This window comes from Hemitrygon akajei, chromosome 5, assembly GCF_048418815.1.
Source record: "Hemitrygon akajei chromosome 5, sHemAka1.3, whole genome shotgun sequence".
NCBI lineage: Eukaryota > Metazoa > Chordata > Chondrichthyes > Myliobatiformes > Dasyatidae > Hemitrygon > Hemitrygon akajei.
This window is the reverse complement of record NC_133128.1, coordinates 69,180,027-69,193,179: the sequence shown is the minus strand read 5'-3', so window position 1 is coordinate 69,193,179 and position 13,153 is coordinate 69,180,027. Positions and strand designations below refer to the sequence as shown.

Genomic DNA, 13,153 nt, shown 5'->3' with positions numbered 1-13,153 from the left:
TCACGATTTATATTGGATGCAAGCAGCTCTTACAAAGTAATGACTGATGATCTGGCTGAAGATTTTCAAATATAACTTGCATGTTTTGTACGGTTACAAAAATATTAAAAGGAACCAAAATGAAAATTGTTACTGTGATTGAATTCAAGTTGAAGAACATATTTTGATCAATATAACTGGGCTGAAGTTCACACTCATAAACCATGGATAATTGGGTAATGAATTGGCTAAGTGGTTGCATATGTCATGCCTTGTTCTCATTGCCACCATCAGGAAGAAGACAGAGATGCCTGAAGGCACACACCTCAATGATTCAGGAGTAGCTTCTTCTGCTCTGCAATCTAATTTCTGAATGAACATTGAAACCATGAACACTACCTCACTACTTTTTAATTTCCATTTTTGCACTATTTATTTTATTTAACTATTTAATATATATATACTTACTGTAATTCATGTTTTTTTCTATTATTATGTATTGCATTGTACTGCTGCCACAAAGGCAACAAATTTCACCACATATTCCGGTGATATTAAACCGGATCCTCATTCTGATGTCATTGAAAGCAGCCACTGTTTTGACATCCATTCATCATCTCTTTCTCAATAATAATGTACCATTCATAAAAATAAATCCATGTCATTTTCCATTACATGAGCACCAGTCTAGGTCAAGAATGAATAAACACCTCTTTAAAAGATTAGCAGCTGCTATGGCATTCTCAACAGATCTCCAGTATAATCTTATTTTGTTCTACCTAAATTCAAAGAAGAAGTAGGCACTTAAATAAAAAATAATAATAGGTAAAAGAAAAGATTTGAGTGGAGCTCCCACTTCCAAGCTCCCTACATTGTCTGGGCCCAACACATTAAAGCAATCACGAAAAAGGTATGTCAGTGGCTCTGCTTCATTAGGAGTTTGAGGAGATTTAATATGTTACTAAAGAAGCTTGAAATTTTCTATAGGTGTATGGCAGACAACATTCCAACTGGCTGCATTGCAGCCTGGTACGTATATGCTCCAATGCGCAGAACAGCAAGAGGCTGTGGAGGGTTAATAGTCTCAGTCAGATCCATCATGGAATACCATCCTCACCATTGAGGTCATCTTCAAAAGACAGTGCCTCAAAAAGGCAGCAACCATCATTAAAGACCCTCTCATCTGAGATATGCCTCTTGTTACTACACTAGGGAGGTGGTATAGCAAGCTAAATACCCACACTCAGTGATCCAGAAGCAGCTTCTTCCCCTCCTCCATCAGATTTCTGAATTGCCTGTGAAATATACCTTATTATTTTAACTATTTACTAATGTTGTAATTTATAGTAATTTTATGTTTTATATCATACTGCTGCTGCAAAATGACAAACTTCACATCATGTAAGACAGTGATAGTGAACCTGACTGATTCTGATATGCTCACTGTGGCACATTTAGAAGCTTGGCAACTTTGGAGCAAGTTCACCAGAGCAGAACTGAAGCTTATGACTTTATATATTTGTCACCAACATCAATAGTGGAGAATATTCTCAATGCCAACTTGCTTCACCACACAGATACTGTATCTGAATTGCTGGAAATTTTCAGCATCTTCTGTTTTTATTCCATAATAATACTATTAAGTACGTACTTAATTTGATTTTTTTTCAAAAAAAGAGACATGTTTTCAAAGAAATTGTTTGATTATGTTGTTTATATCTATGCAAAATGGACAAAGAATGATTTTATAAATGCTCAAAGACAAAATGAATTATTCTATTGAATTAACAAATTATCAATCAAACAAAAACATGCTATTTGCTTAATACAAAGCAACTACTGAGCACTTGAGTTCTAAGTTACCACTGAAGAGCAGGTAAATGTGCATAACGTTATTGTTAAGGTTAGAAACATAAGCTGCTCAGGAAGAAATATTACTGCATTAATCCATAAAATATTTTTAATTATCAAAAATAATTGATATTTCTGCTTAATATAGGATGTTTCTTTGCATTACAGTGGATTCTGGTTAATTGGGCCATTGGTTAATTGGGGGCATCGCTTATATGTAACACCTCTTAAAAACAAAAACTAACTGAGAAAATAGCCAAGATTCCCTTCATTTATTTGGGACACTACATCACTTAATTGAGACAAGAGACCGTTGCCAAACAGTTTCTAACTAGTGTCAAATACAAGTGCCTGTGTGGCCGTTAGACACTATGCCATGCTTAGAACAAACAGTTTTTAATTTGTGTGTGCGTGTGTGTGTGTGTGTGCGTGCGTGCATGCATGCGTGTGTGTATATATGCGTACATTCAAAAAGCAGTGAGTTTTGTCACTGATAGGGAGAAACGAGCAGTAAGGCAATTCAGAGGAAATCAGTAGGTTGGGTAGCATCCGTGGAAATGAACAGTCAATGTTTTGGCTGAGACCCCAGCATCTGCAGAGTATTTTGTGAAGGCAATTCAGAACTGTTTTGCTCACTGTGGTTTCAAGCATTCAGATTTGGAAATGCAAAAATCGGCTGGGAGTGAAAATGAAATGATTTCACTACTTCAACAAGATAAGAACTATGAAGAATTTAGTTATTGACAATCATCTTGAATGTTTTCTTTGGTCACCACCGAACTCTAAGTAGCTGCTGGCATGTGACAGCAGACACACCTCAGTACACCACTTCAAACAGGCAGGCTAAACCAGGTGAGGGTAGCCAGCAGGTCTCATACCCCGGTGAGATAGGGACATGCCTATCCAGGCATGCGAAGTCAGTTCCAGTGGCCTGGGCAAATGAGACCTACAATGAGATCCAATGGCCAGGAAGGCGATTTTGCAACACTATGTGGAGAACAAAAGTCATGACGAGTCACAGAAGATATCATGGTCATCCACTCCAACTAGGGAAGACCCAGTTGTGACGTCCACTCATACAACTGGACCCGGACTCCCAAGGTCATGAGAGTGGAACTACCCCAATGAAACGGCTTTTCCCACACAGGTGTGGAAAAAATTCTCGCACACAGGCTTCCTGTCCTTGTCAGATACGATGGACAACCAGTAATCGTATTGGTAGCGTTCTAATTTGTTATGTATTTCGTTTAAGTACATAATTTTTACTCAGTTAAATGGTAATTTGTCTTTTTAACTATTCCTAAGAAACTTAGGCTAAACTGGCCCCAGTGTGTCCCAATCAACTGGAATCCACTGTACTTCCTCTTTGCTTTGAAATTTGAATGAAGAATTCAGCATGAATTCTTTAAAATGCTGTTTTCATTAAAAAGATATATTAAATACATCTTTAATTATTAATAACTGAATTACATTCTCCACAATAACACATATTACAAATTAAAATACGAATAGGTACAGTGTATAATTTCTATTGTTGATATAAAATTTCAGTTCCTCAATTTACCATTACGTGTAATCTGCCCTTTTGCTTTTTGAAATAATGAGATTTACATATTCACAGCACAAAGCAGAGCAAGCATAAGGAAATATTAAACAGCAGAATTATGAAACTATACCTTAGTGATTGACTTTATAATTAAGGAACTTCACCTATAAACTTCATGTGGAGTACATCATTGTAGCAAAGATACAGAAGCACTTATTTCTTCAGGTATTCTTAAGAAATTGCCTTCAATGAGGAATTACAACCAAAGGCCTACAAATGAATTGTTCAGAAAATAAATGCAATCACAATCTATCATTGAAAATTTTGTTGACCAGTTCCACTGATTAAGCAGGGTGAGCTGTAAAACATCAATCAAAATTATATTTCTGATTAGCATTACATACATAAAAACAATTATAAACACAAAAGATTCTGCAGATGCTGGAAACCTTGAACACACAAAATGCTGGAGTCAGACAGAAGCTATGGAGGGGAATAAACCCTATCCCTTTTAGGGCAGTAGAAGGATGAGTTGAGGGCAGATGTGGAGGAATGGAGGAGATGCGGATGAGGGCAACGTTGATGGTGGTGCAAGGGAAACCCTATTCATAGAAAAAGGAGGATATTTCAGAATGGAAAGCCTCATCCTGAGAACCCTATGGATCCCCTTGTCCTTACCTACCACCCCAGGAGCCTCCATATCGAGCACATCATTCTCTGTAACTTCCGCCATCTACAATGGGATCCTACTGCTAAGCACATTTTTCCCTCCCCCCACACTCTGCTTTCTGTAGGGATTACTCTCCACATGACCCCCTTGTCTCTCCCCACTGATCTTCCTGGCACTTATCCCTGCAAGCAGGACAAGACTATACCTCATTCCTCACCGCCATTCAGAACCTCAAACAGTTTTTCTAGGTGAGGTGACACTTCACTTGCTAGTCTGTTGGAGTTATCTATGGTATCCAATGCTTCTGGTGTAGCCTCCCCTACATCAGTAAGACCCGACATAGATTTAGGGACCTCTTTGTCAAGCTCCTTTGCTCAGACTACCGCAAAAGGTGAGATTTCCTGGTGACCACCAATCTCAATTTGACTTCCTATTCCCATTCTGACATGGCAGTCCACGTCGTACTCTAGTGCCGTGATGAGGGCACAGTCATGTTAGAGGAGCAACACCTCATTTTCCATCTGGGCGTGATGCCGTGAACGTCGATTCTTCTAACACCCTCTACTCTTTTTTTCCATTCCCCATTAGTTTCTCCTCCAACCCCTTCTCTTCTCCTCACCTGCTTATCATCTCCCTCTGATATCCCTCCTCCTTTCTTTTCTCCCATGGTCCACTGTCCTCTCCAATCAGTTTCTTCTTCTTCAGCAACTTACTTCTTCCAACTATCACCTTCTATCTTCTTACTTTATACCCCTCCCCCACACCTGGTTCAACCTATCACCTGCCAGGTTGTACACTTTCTCCTTCCCCAACCCGCTTCTGTCTCCTTTCCACTCCTAACGAAGGGTCACAGCTCAAAACGTTGACTGTTTATTCCCCTCCATAAATACTGCCTGACTTGCTGAGTTACTCCAGCATTTTGTGTGTGTTGAATTTTAAAAAATACTTTGCAGGAATAGTTTTCTTCAAAATACAGTATATACTCCAGGAATTAAATCTACCTTCAATGAATTTGTGGTGACTATAATTTGCCAACATAATCATTTTCATGTTTTCTTTTTGCATAGTATATTTTTTTTGCCCAAGAAGTCTTTTGAATGAATTATATTTTTATTTTTGTTTTTCTCAGTTTCTATGAGTTTCATAACATACAGTACACAGTATATGGAACTAGACTTAATAATCTTCCTTTTGCCTTTTTAATTCCAATTAGAAATTGTGTGCACTAACTATGCACTTCTTTAAGTTGCTACAAGAATCCCATACCAATATGAAGCAACTCAGGAGGTTGAAAAATAAAAGCATTCATTGTACTTAATGGTTTTGATTTTGGATTTGTAATAAAACTGTGAGCATTCAGTTTTGTTACTCTTTGAAGCTGACAATGACAGTAGATAAGCAGGGAAATTTAGAATTTATTGTCACCGGTAAAAGTGCATCTATGGATGTGCAAACCAAGTCTTCAAAGGTGGGAATCTTACTGACAAAGAAATACAATTTTTTAAAAATTGTCAAGTTTGAAATCCTTGGAAAACTCTTGCTGAACAAGGTGCAATAGAACTGTTCATGTTGTATAAAGGTATGTTTCATGTAAAAACAACATTCTGATAAATATATTCTGAATTCCCTCAGAATAAAATTTTGAAAAAACTAAGGTCATAAATATAGCAAATTATTTTTAAATGCAATATTTCAGCTTCTACCTCAACATTATGTGTATATTCCCATTTTTATTTCAATCTCTAAGACGTTACTAGAGTTACTTCAATTTAGATTTCATTTCTGGATTTGATGTTTGTGAAAGTAATCAGCTGTTGAATACACTTGATGACATTGACCAAACATTTCAAGTTTTATGATTTATTTTCAATTTAAACTCCATAAAGTTGTCTTGCTGAACAAGATGCAACAGAACTGTTAATACCAGAGATTTCCTACACTTGATAAATGTTTAAACTGCTAACCACTGACTGCAAAATCCAGACCAATCTTCAACTTCAACTGCAAACCTCAAATCCAACCCTGTCCTTTTTTAAAATTATTTACTCCTCTTGTACCTCCTTTGTATTCTGTTGACTTACTGTTTTCCAATTGCATTACTGCAGTCCTGGAGAAGAGCAATGAACTGAGTTGATAACCAGCTGTTGAGTATGTTCGAGCTCCATGGAAATATATCTGAAATTCTGATTCAACTTGTTGGTAAAACTATTAAATGTCTTATGAGTTGATTAGGACAAGTAAAAATTGTAGGTTTGACAGCAGGAGTTTAAGGCACAGTTTAAGTGGAACAGCCCAAATTTATCACCAAGAAGAGCAACAGGAATGTGAAATACTTAATAGATGTAAGGTAAATTGAAATGGAGAAAGAAAGATGAACAAAATACTTGGGTGTTCAAAGTAGCAGCAGTTCATCTTGTTTCCAATAGCCAAAAATTAAAAAGAACAGAGAAATTAACTAATTAGACTACTACTGTAACTTAAATAATGTGCTGAATTTATGAGAGAGTATGCAATCTGAAATACAAAATGAAAAAAATCAGCACATTTTCCAAGAATAAGAATTCAACATTTGAGGGGACATAATTGTGCATATTGTGCAAGTCTTGGAATATTACTCAATGAGGAAAGGGGGAAAAAAAATGGGTAACACTATACAGTTTGTACAAATTGATTTTTTAAAGTATGCTACTTGCATTTAATGGAGTAATTTATTTTTGGCCTGGTTCTGCACAACCTTCAATTTAACCATCATGCAACTATAAAGAAAAAAGACTGTTCTTCCTATAGTACTGCAATATATATGAAGGTTTTAATTCAAGCATGCACACTTCTCTTCCCTTATATGATGTAATAATTGTGGGTTTAATCAACAATTAAATCTCAGTCTGAATGAAACATCTCCTAATTTGATGTGACAGTTATAATAGAGGCTTAAATGATTAGATCTGTAATCATCTGAAATTACCCATTACAACCATATAGTCCAAACAAAGCAAAAAAGAAATATTTTCATGATTCATCAAAGACCGTAAAATCCTTCTCCCAAAATAAGCTGCTATAATGAGTGCAGCTGTAGTTTGCTTTGAAAACTCATAGGGAACTTGATTGAGATTAACTAAAGCTGTTCACTTTGAACTCCTGAAGTCTGGAAAGAGGTGTCATTTCTAACCAATTAATTTGACCTACTTCAATATTAGTCTCCCTGATGCAAAAACTGACTGACAATTTCTCTGTTAGATCTCAAAACTTGCTTCTCTCCCAAGAATTATTCTTGCAAACACACACTTACTCCCAATGTTTGGGAGTTGGACTCTGCCCAATAAGTGAACAGAAGCATGAGTGAAGGTGACAATTTCACTTAGGCCCTCTGTTAAAGATTAAAAAAGCACGCTTTGTGGCAAATTTTTGGAGTGGAGTGTGCCCAATCAGTGATCAGGATTCATTAGAAAGTGCAAATAAAGGTAAGGCTGTTGTGTGACTGGGCCTGTGTTGGAGTGGCTTTGGCTCATCAGGCTTGGGCTAGGTAAGTATCTGGTAAATTTCTTCTTAATTCTTCATTCTTCGTCTGCTGGGGCTCCAGGGACAGTGTTTTGTTCTATGTGTGAGATGTGAAAATTCTGCAAAGACTTCCAGCCCCCTGGATAACCATATCTACACTAGATACACCGAGCGGCAGCTCCTCAGAAACCATGATAACCGGAGCTGCAGCTCGATGACCTTCGGCTCATACAGGAGACTGAGATAGGAGTTAAAGGAATGTTGTCACCACTAGGTTGCAGGAGGCAGGTAAATGGGTGACTGTCAGGAGGAAGAAGGGCAATGGCCAGCCAGTACAGAGTACGCCTGTGGGCATTCCCCTCAATAATAAATATACCACTTTGGATACTGTTGAGGGAGACGACCTACCAGCGGGCAACCACAGCAACCGGGCCTCTGGCTGAGAAGAGAAGAATGGTGAAGAGGATTGGAGTAGAGATAGGAGATTCCGTAGTTAGAGGAATGGAGGCAAGATTCTGTGTATGCGATAGAGATACCTGGATGGTATAGCCTCAAGATTTGGGGGAGTAAATTTAGGACAGAAATGAGGAGGAACTGCTTTTCCCAAAGAGTGGTGAATCTGTGGAATTCTCTGCCCAATGGAACAGTGGAGGCCATGTCAGTAAATGTATTTAAGACAAGGTTGGATAGATTTTTGCATAATAAAGGAATTAAGGGTTATGAGGAAAAGTCAGGTAGGTGGAGATGAGTCCATGTTCAGATCAGCCATGATCTTATTGAATGACAGAGTAGGCTCAACAGGCCAGAGGGCTTACTCCTGCTCCCATTTCTTATGTTCTTATGCTCTTCTGTTGCCTCCCGGGTGCCAGGCTCAGGGATGTCTTGGATCAGGTCCACATTATTCTAAGGGGGGGGGGGGGGGGGAGGGTGAGCAGCCAGAAGTCTTGGTAGATATTGGCACCAATGGCATAAGTATGAAAGGTGAGGAGATCCTGAAGAGAAGTTTTAGGTAGTGAAGTAGAAAGCTGAAAAGCAGGACCTCTAGGGTAGTAATCTCTGGATAGCTGCCTGTGCCACGTGCAGTGAGGGTAGGAAAAGGATGATTTGACAGATGAGTGTGTGGCTGAGGTGCATGCAGGGGGAAGAGCTTCAGAATCCGGGATCATTGGGATCTCTTCTCAGGAAGGTACAACCTGTACAAAAGGGATGGATTACACCTGAACCCGAGGTGGACCAATATCCTTGTAGGCTGGTTTGCTGGAGCTGTTCCGGAGGTTTTAAACTAATTTGGCAGGAATGGGAACTGGAGTGATAGGACCGAGGATGGTGTTTACAAACACCATTTGTTTGTTTTGGTGTTTGTTGGTTTACAAACAGAGGCAATGTGTAGCGAGACTTCTAACAAAGAGAAGCTGATGATAGGGCAAAATTGCATTTAATGGGATGCTACAAAGTAAAAGGGGAATAAAATCAAAAAGGGTGATGAATACAGGACTGAAGGTGTTATATTTGAAAGCATTAAGTATACAAAATAATGTAGATGAAATTATAGCACAGTTACAAATTGGCATCTATGACATTGTGGGCATTACTGAATCGGGACTGAGAGAAGATACTAGCTAGCTGGATCTTAATATCCAAGGATAAACATTGTATCAATAGGACAAGAAAGTTGGCAGAGGGGATATGGTAGCTCTGTTGGTAAAAAGTGAAATCAAATCATTAGAAAGAGGTGACATGGGCTCGGAATACGCTGAAACATTGTGGGTCAAAACTCCTGTTTGGGAGTCTGTATATAAGTCCCATCAGGGTAGAGCCACAAGAGTAAAAAGATGCTGATGGGACTTGTATACGGACTCCCAAACAGTAGTAAGTATGTGGTCTATGAATTACAACAGGAGATAGAAAATACATGCCAAAAGGGCAATATTATAATAGTCATTGGGGATTTCAATATGCAGGCAGATTGGGAAAATAACTTGGTGCTGGATCCCAGGAGGGAATTTCTAGAATGCCCACGAGATAGCTTTTTAGAGCAGCTCATGGTTGAGCCCACTAGAGATTCAGCTATTCTGGATTGGGTGTTGTGCAATGAAGCGGAATTGATTAGGGAGCTTAAGGTAAAAGGATCCTTAGGGGAAGTAATCCAGTGGAGTAAAGGGAATTACAGAGGCATGAGAGAGCAGCTGAAAGGAAACACTTGCAGGGATGATGGAAGAGCAGCAATGGCTGGAGCTTCTGGGAGCAATTCAGAAGGCACAGGATAGGTACATCCAAAGAAGTATTCTAAATACAACCATGGCTGACAAGAGAAGTCAAAGCCAATCTGTCATTCTGGAAGAAGTTGGTGCCAGCAAGCAATACTACCAAAGGCAACATCCTCCAGATGGTTCACAAAACTACTTCTTTCACTTCTTTTATGTCTTTTTCTTTCAAATATGATTCAGCTACTGTTGGAGCCTGTGATATATGGTTCAGTGCCTGTGATCTACATTTTGGTGGTGTGTTTTCAGGCAGATTGAGTAATCTTGTGCTTTCTTGTCTCCATGAGGAGTTTGTGAGCCTTCAGGTGAAATGTGCAGACACAACAGAAGCATTCCCACGCATTTCTGGCGAAGATCTTTAAAAAAGTAGTCTCTATAAAAGAGGGGCACCACCTGGCGGAGTGGTCATCATGGGAGCAATCATCTTCGGAGTAGTGTGAGGCAGGGTAGTGAGGGTTTTGCTCAACAGGGCTTTGGCGAGAACAGGTAGAGACAAGGAAAGTAGTTAAGTTCATTCCTCATTTCTTTTGTTTTCTTGAGAGAATAGGGGGCATGTATATAGAGCTAGTGTTCTGTTCTAGGTGTCATTGGGATTTCCTACAGACTACCAGCCTCCCCAATGGCCACATCTGCACCAAGTGCATCAAGATGCAGCTCCTTAGAGACTGAATTAGGGAACTGGTGCTGCAGTTTGATGACCTTCAGCTCTTTCAGGAAAGTGAAGCAATGATGGGCAGCACCAACAGGGAGCTAGTCACTCCAAGGCTACAGGAGACTGATAAATGGTTGACTGTCAGGAGAGGAAAGGGAAAATGTCGGATAGTGGAGAGCACCCCTCCATTTCGAGTACTGAAGGGGACATACCTGAGGGATGCAACAGTGCCTCTTGCGCTGAGTCTGGCTCTGTAGTTCAAAAGGGTAGGGAACTGAAGACGATGGCACCAGTAATCTATAACTTAGAGGGTAGATAGGCAATTCTGTGGACATGAAAAGGAAATATGGACGGTAGTTTGCCTCCCAGGTGCCAGGGTCCTCAATGTTTTGGGTGCTTCTCCCCCCTTTTCTTTCTTCCATGGCCTTCTGTCCTCTCCTATCAGACTCCCCTTTCTCCAGCCCTGCATCTCTTTCACCAATCAACTTCCCAGTTTTTTACTCCACCCCTCCCCCTCCTGGTTTCACCTATCACCTTGTGTTTCTCCCTCTCCTCCCCCTCCCCCCACCACCTTTTAACGCTACTCCTTATCTTTTTTTCTCCAGCCCTGCTGAAGGGTCACAGCCCAAAAAGTCAACTGTACTCTTATTCCACCGATCCTGCTTGACCTGCTGAGTTCCTCCAGCATTTTGTGTGTGTTGTTTGGATTTTCAGCAACTGCAGATTTTCTCTTGATTGCAAAAAGATACAGGTCTGACTTTGCAACATCATTCTTGGCCTTCCTTGACATGTTACTCATCCTTTTCATATGATAGTTTTTTTCCTCTTGTTCTTATTTGCATATGTTCTGAACCCTTTCTGTCATTTCCTTTGTGTATCCCTCCTACATTTTAGCTGTCTTACCTTTGTCCTCATGTACAACGTTTCCATTCTCCATTATAGTTTTGCTTATTTTTCTCTTAGTTTCATGTTTCTCTTCACTTTTCAGATGGGGGCAAACCTTCAGTTCTGTAAATGAAAAGGCAATGTTTGTCAGCCTGCAATCAAACTGTTCCCCAAGCTGTTAAGAACTCCTCAGGGAAAATAGAAGCATTAACCAGGATAAACAATTGATCAGGTATTCAACGAGCAATAAATCCAGCAGGCAAACTGAAGGCCACAGATTGCATGAATTGGCAGGTGGCACATTTTCAGGGAAAATAGGAGGAAGTGCCAGGAAGCCAGGTACGAATCACTTCCGGATGTTTTTCTGCTGTTTAGTTGACAAGCTAGCAAGCATCTTATGAACAATGTACTAGATTAACAACCTTTCAAATCCAAAAGTAATAAATAGTACACTTCAGATAGTAGAATGTCTCAATGGGCATCAAAGAACACTTTAAAACAAAAACTGACAGACTACTGAAAAGGTATCAAGGTAGGTGACCAAAAGCTTGGTCAAAAAGGTGGGTTTTAAAGATCACATTAAAGGAGGAATGACAGTTAAATATGGTGAAGTCTAGAGAGATAACTTCAAAGGTTGAGAAATTAAGCAGTTGAAAACGTGACTTATCAATGATGAAATATGAAAATTAGGGATGCACAAGTACTCTGGTGAGAAGGCCCCACAGTGTTGGAGGACTGACAGTGGTGAGAACATATGAATTCACAGGAGAATTTGAGGATACGAATGATCATTTTAAGGTGAAGGTGTACAAAGATTAAGAGCCAATTTAGATTAATAAACATTGACAAACACACGGAGTTAGAAATGGTTCTTGGCCAAGAAGTCTACAAGTCAGGAATTATGCAAATAGGCAAAAAAAATCCAATGCTGGAACACAGCAAAGCAGCTGAGGTGTATTCAGATAAGAAACGCATTAGTGACACAGGAGGGTAAACAAGATAAGCAGGCCAGGATCCATTTAATTATCCATTTGAGCACAACATTGCAACTATCATAGGGAAGGGAAACACAGAAAAATTGAGCTTGAAATATCTTGGAGGATGTCAACTTCAACGTTAGGCTGAAACTCAAGATAGGAATACAACCATCAACTACCGTACTTAACTGTAGAATCAACATCAGGAGTTATGCCCAGAGAGAAATAGTGAAGATCTTCAGATAATGGTGCAAACAAAAACATTTAATTTAAAGTACCGGTAGTTTTATTTTCCTCAGTTTTATATGTTATCAATACCAACTTAAGAGAATACTTTCTGCCTGAAAATAAATGTGATATTACTGAATAGTTTCCATAAAATCTAAACTTGTGAATTACAGCATTGTGTGAGAAAAAAGTGGGCAATTTTCTGATTTTTTTTTGTTTCTTCCTTATTCCTCCCAGACTCGTTGCTATAAAAGATATCCTATCATTTTAAAGAATGCCCTGACCCCCAGGAGAAGGTCATTAATTTCTATATAAAAGAACATCATTGTGCTTCCTCTCCTGTCTTAAAATAGTCATTCATCATTTGTCTCTATTTCTTAACACTTGTTGTATTCTTTCTGTCTTTCAGTAATTTTGCCAAATACTGTCTGGGCTAAAAGTTCAATTATTGCATTTTTGTTGTTTTACCAATAACTCCTTTCTAACAGGTAATTTATACCAAACCAAAAGAAACACCAGCTGAGCCAATTCTCTCAAGCTTACATTCATTAAAACTAACCTAGTTTTCTCTTGTCATAAAACAAAGTAAATTATAAGCTTACT

The 13,153-nt window shown here is 39.0% G+C and overlaps 1 protein-coding gene across 7 annotated transcripts in view; it reads right to left on the bottom strand.

Annotated features, from left to right (window-relative positions):
• tiam1a (TIAM Rac1 associated GEF 1a) overlaps nucleotides 1-13,153 on the bottom strand; it is a 313,320-nt gene that overhangs the window by 206,074 nt on the left and 94,093 nt on the right. For 3 of the 7 annotated variants that reach the window (XM_073045679.1, XM_073045680.1, XM_073045682.1), the window contains one exon: nucleotides 11,364-11,468. In XM_073045679.1, coding sequence (XP_072901780.1) covers nucleotides 11,364-11,390 — 27 coding nt within the window. In that variant the 5' untranslated portion in view covers nucleotides 11,391-11,468. Of the gene's footprint in view, nucleotides 1-3,506; nucleotides 3,735-11,363; nucleotides 11,469-13,153 lie in introns of all 7 variants that reach the window. The other 4 variants (XM_073045683.1, XM_073045685.1, XM_073045684.1 and 1 more) reach the window with 3 other exon arrangements.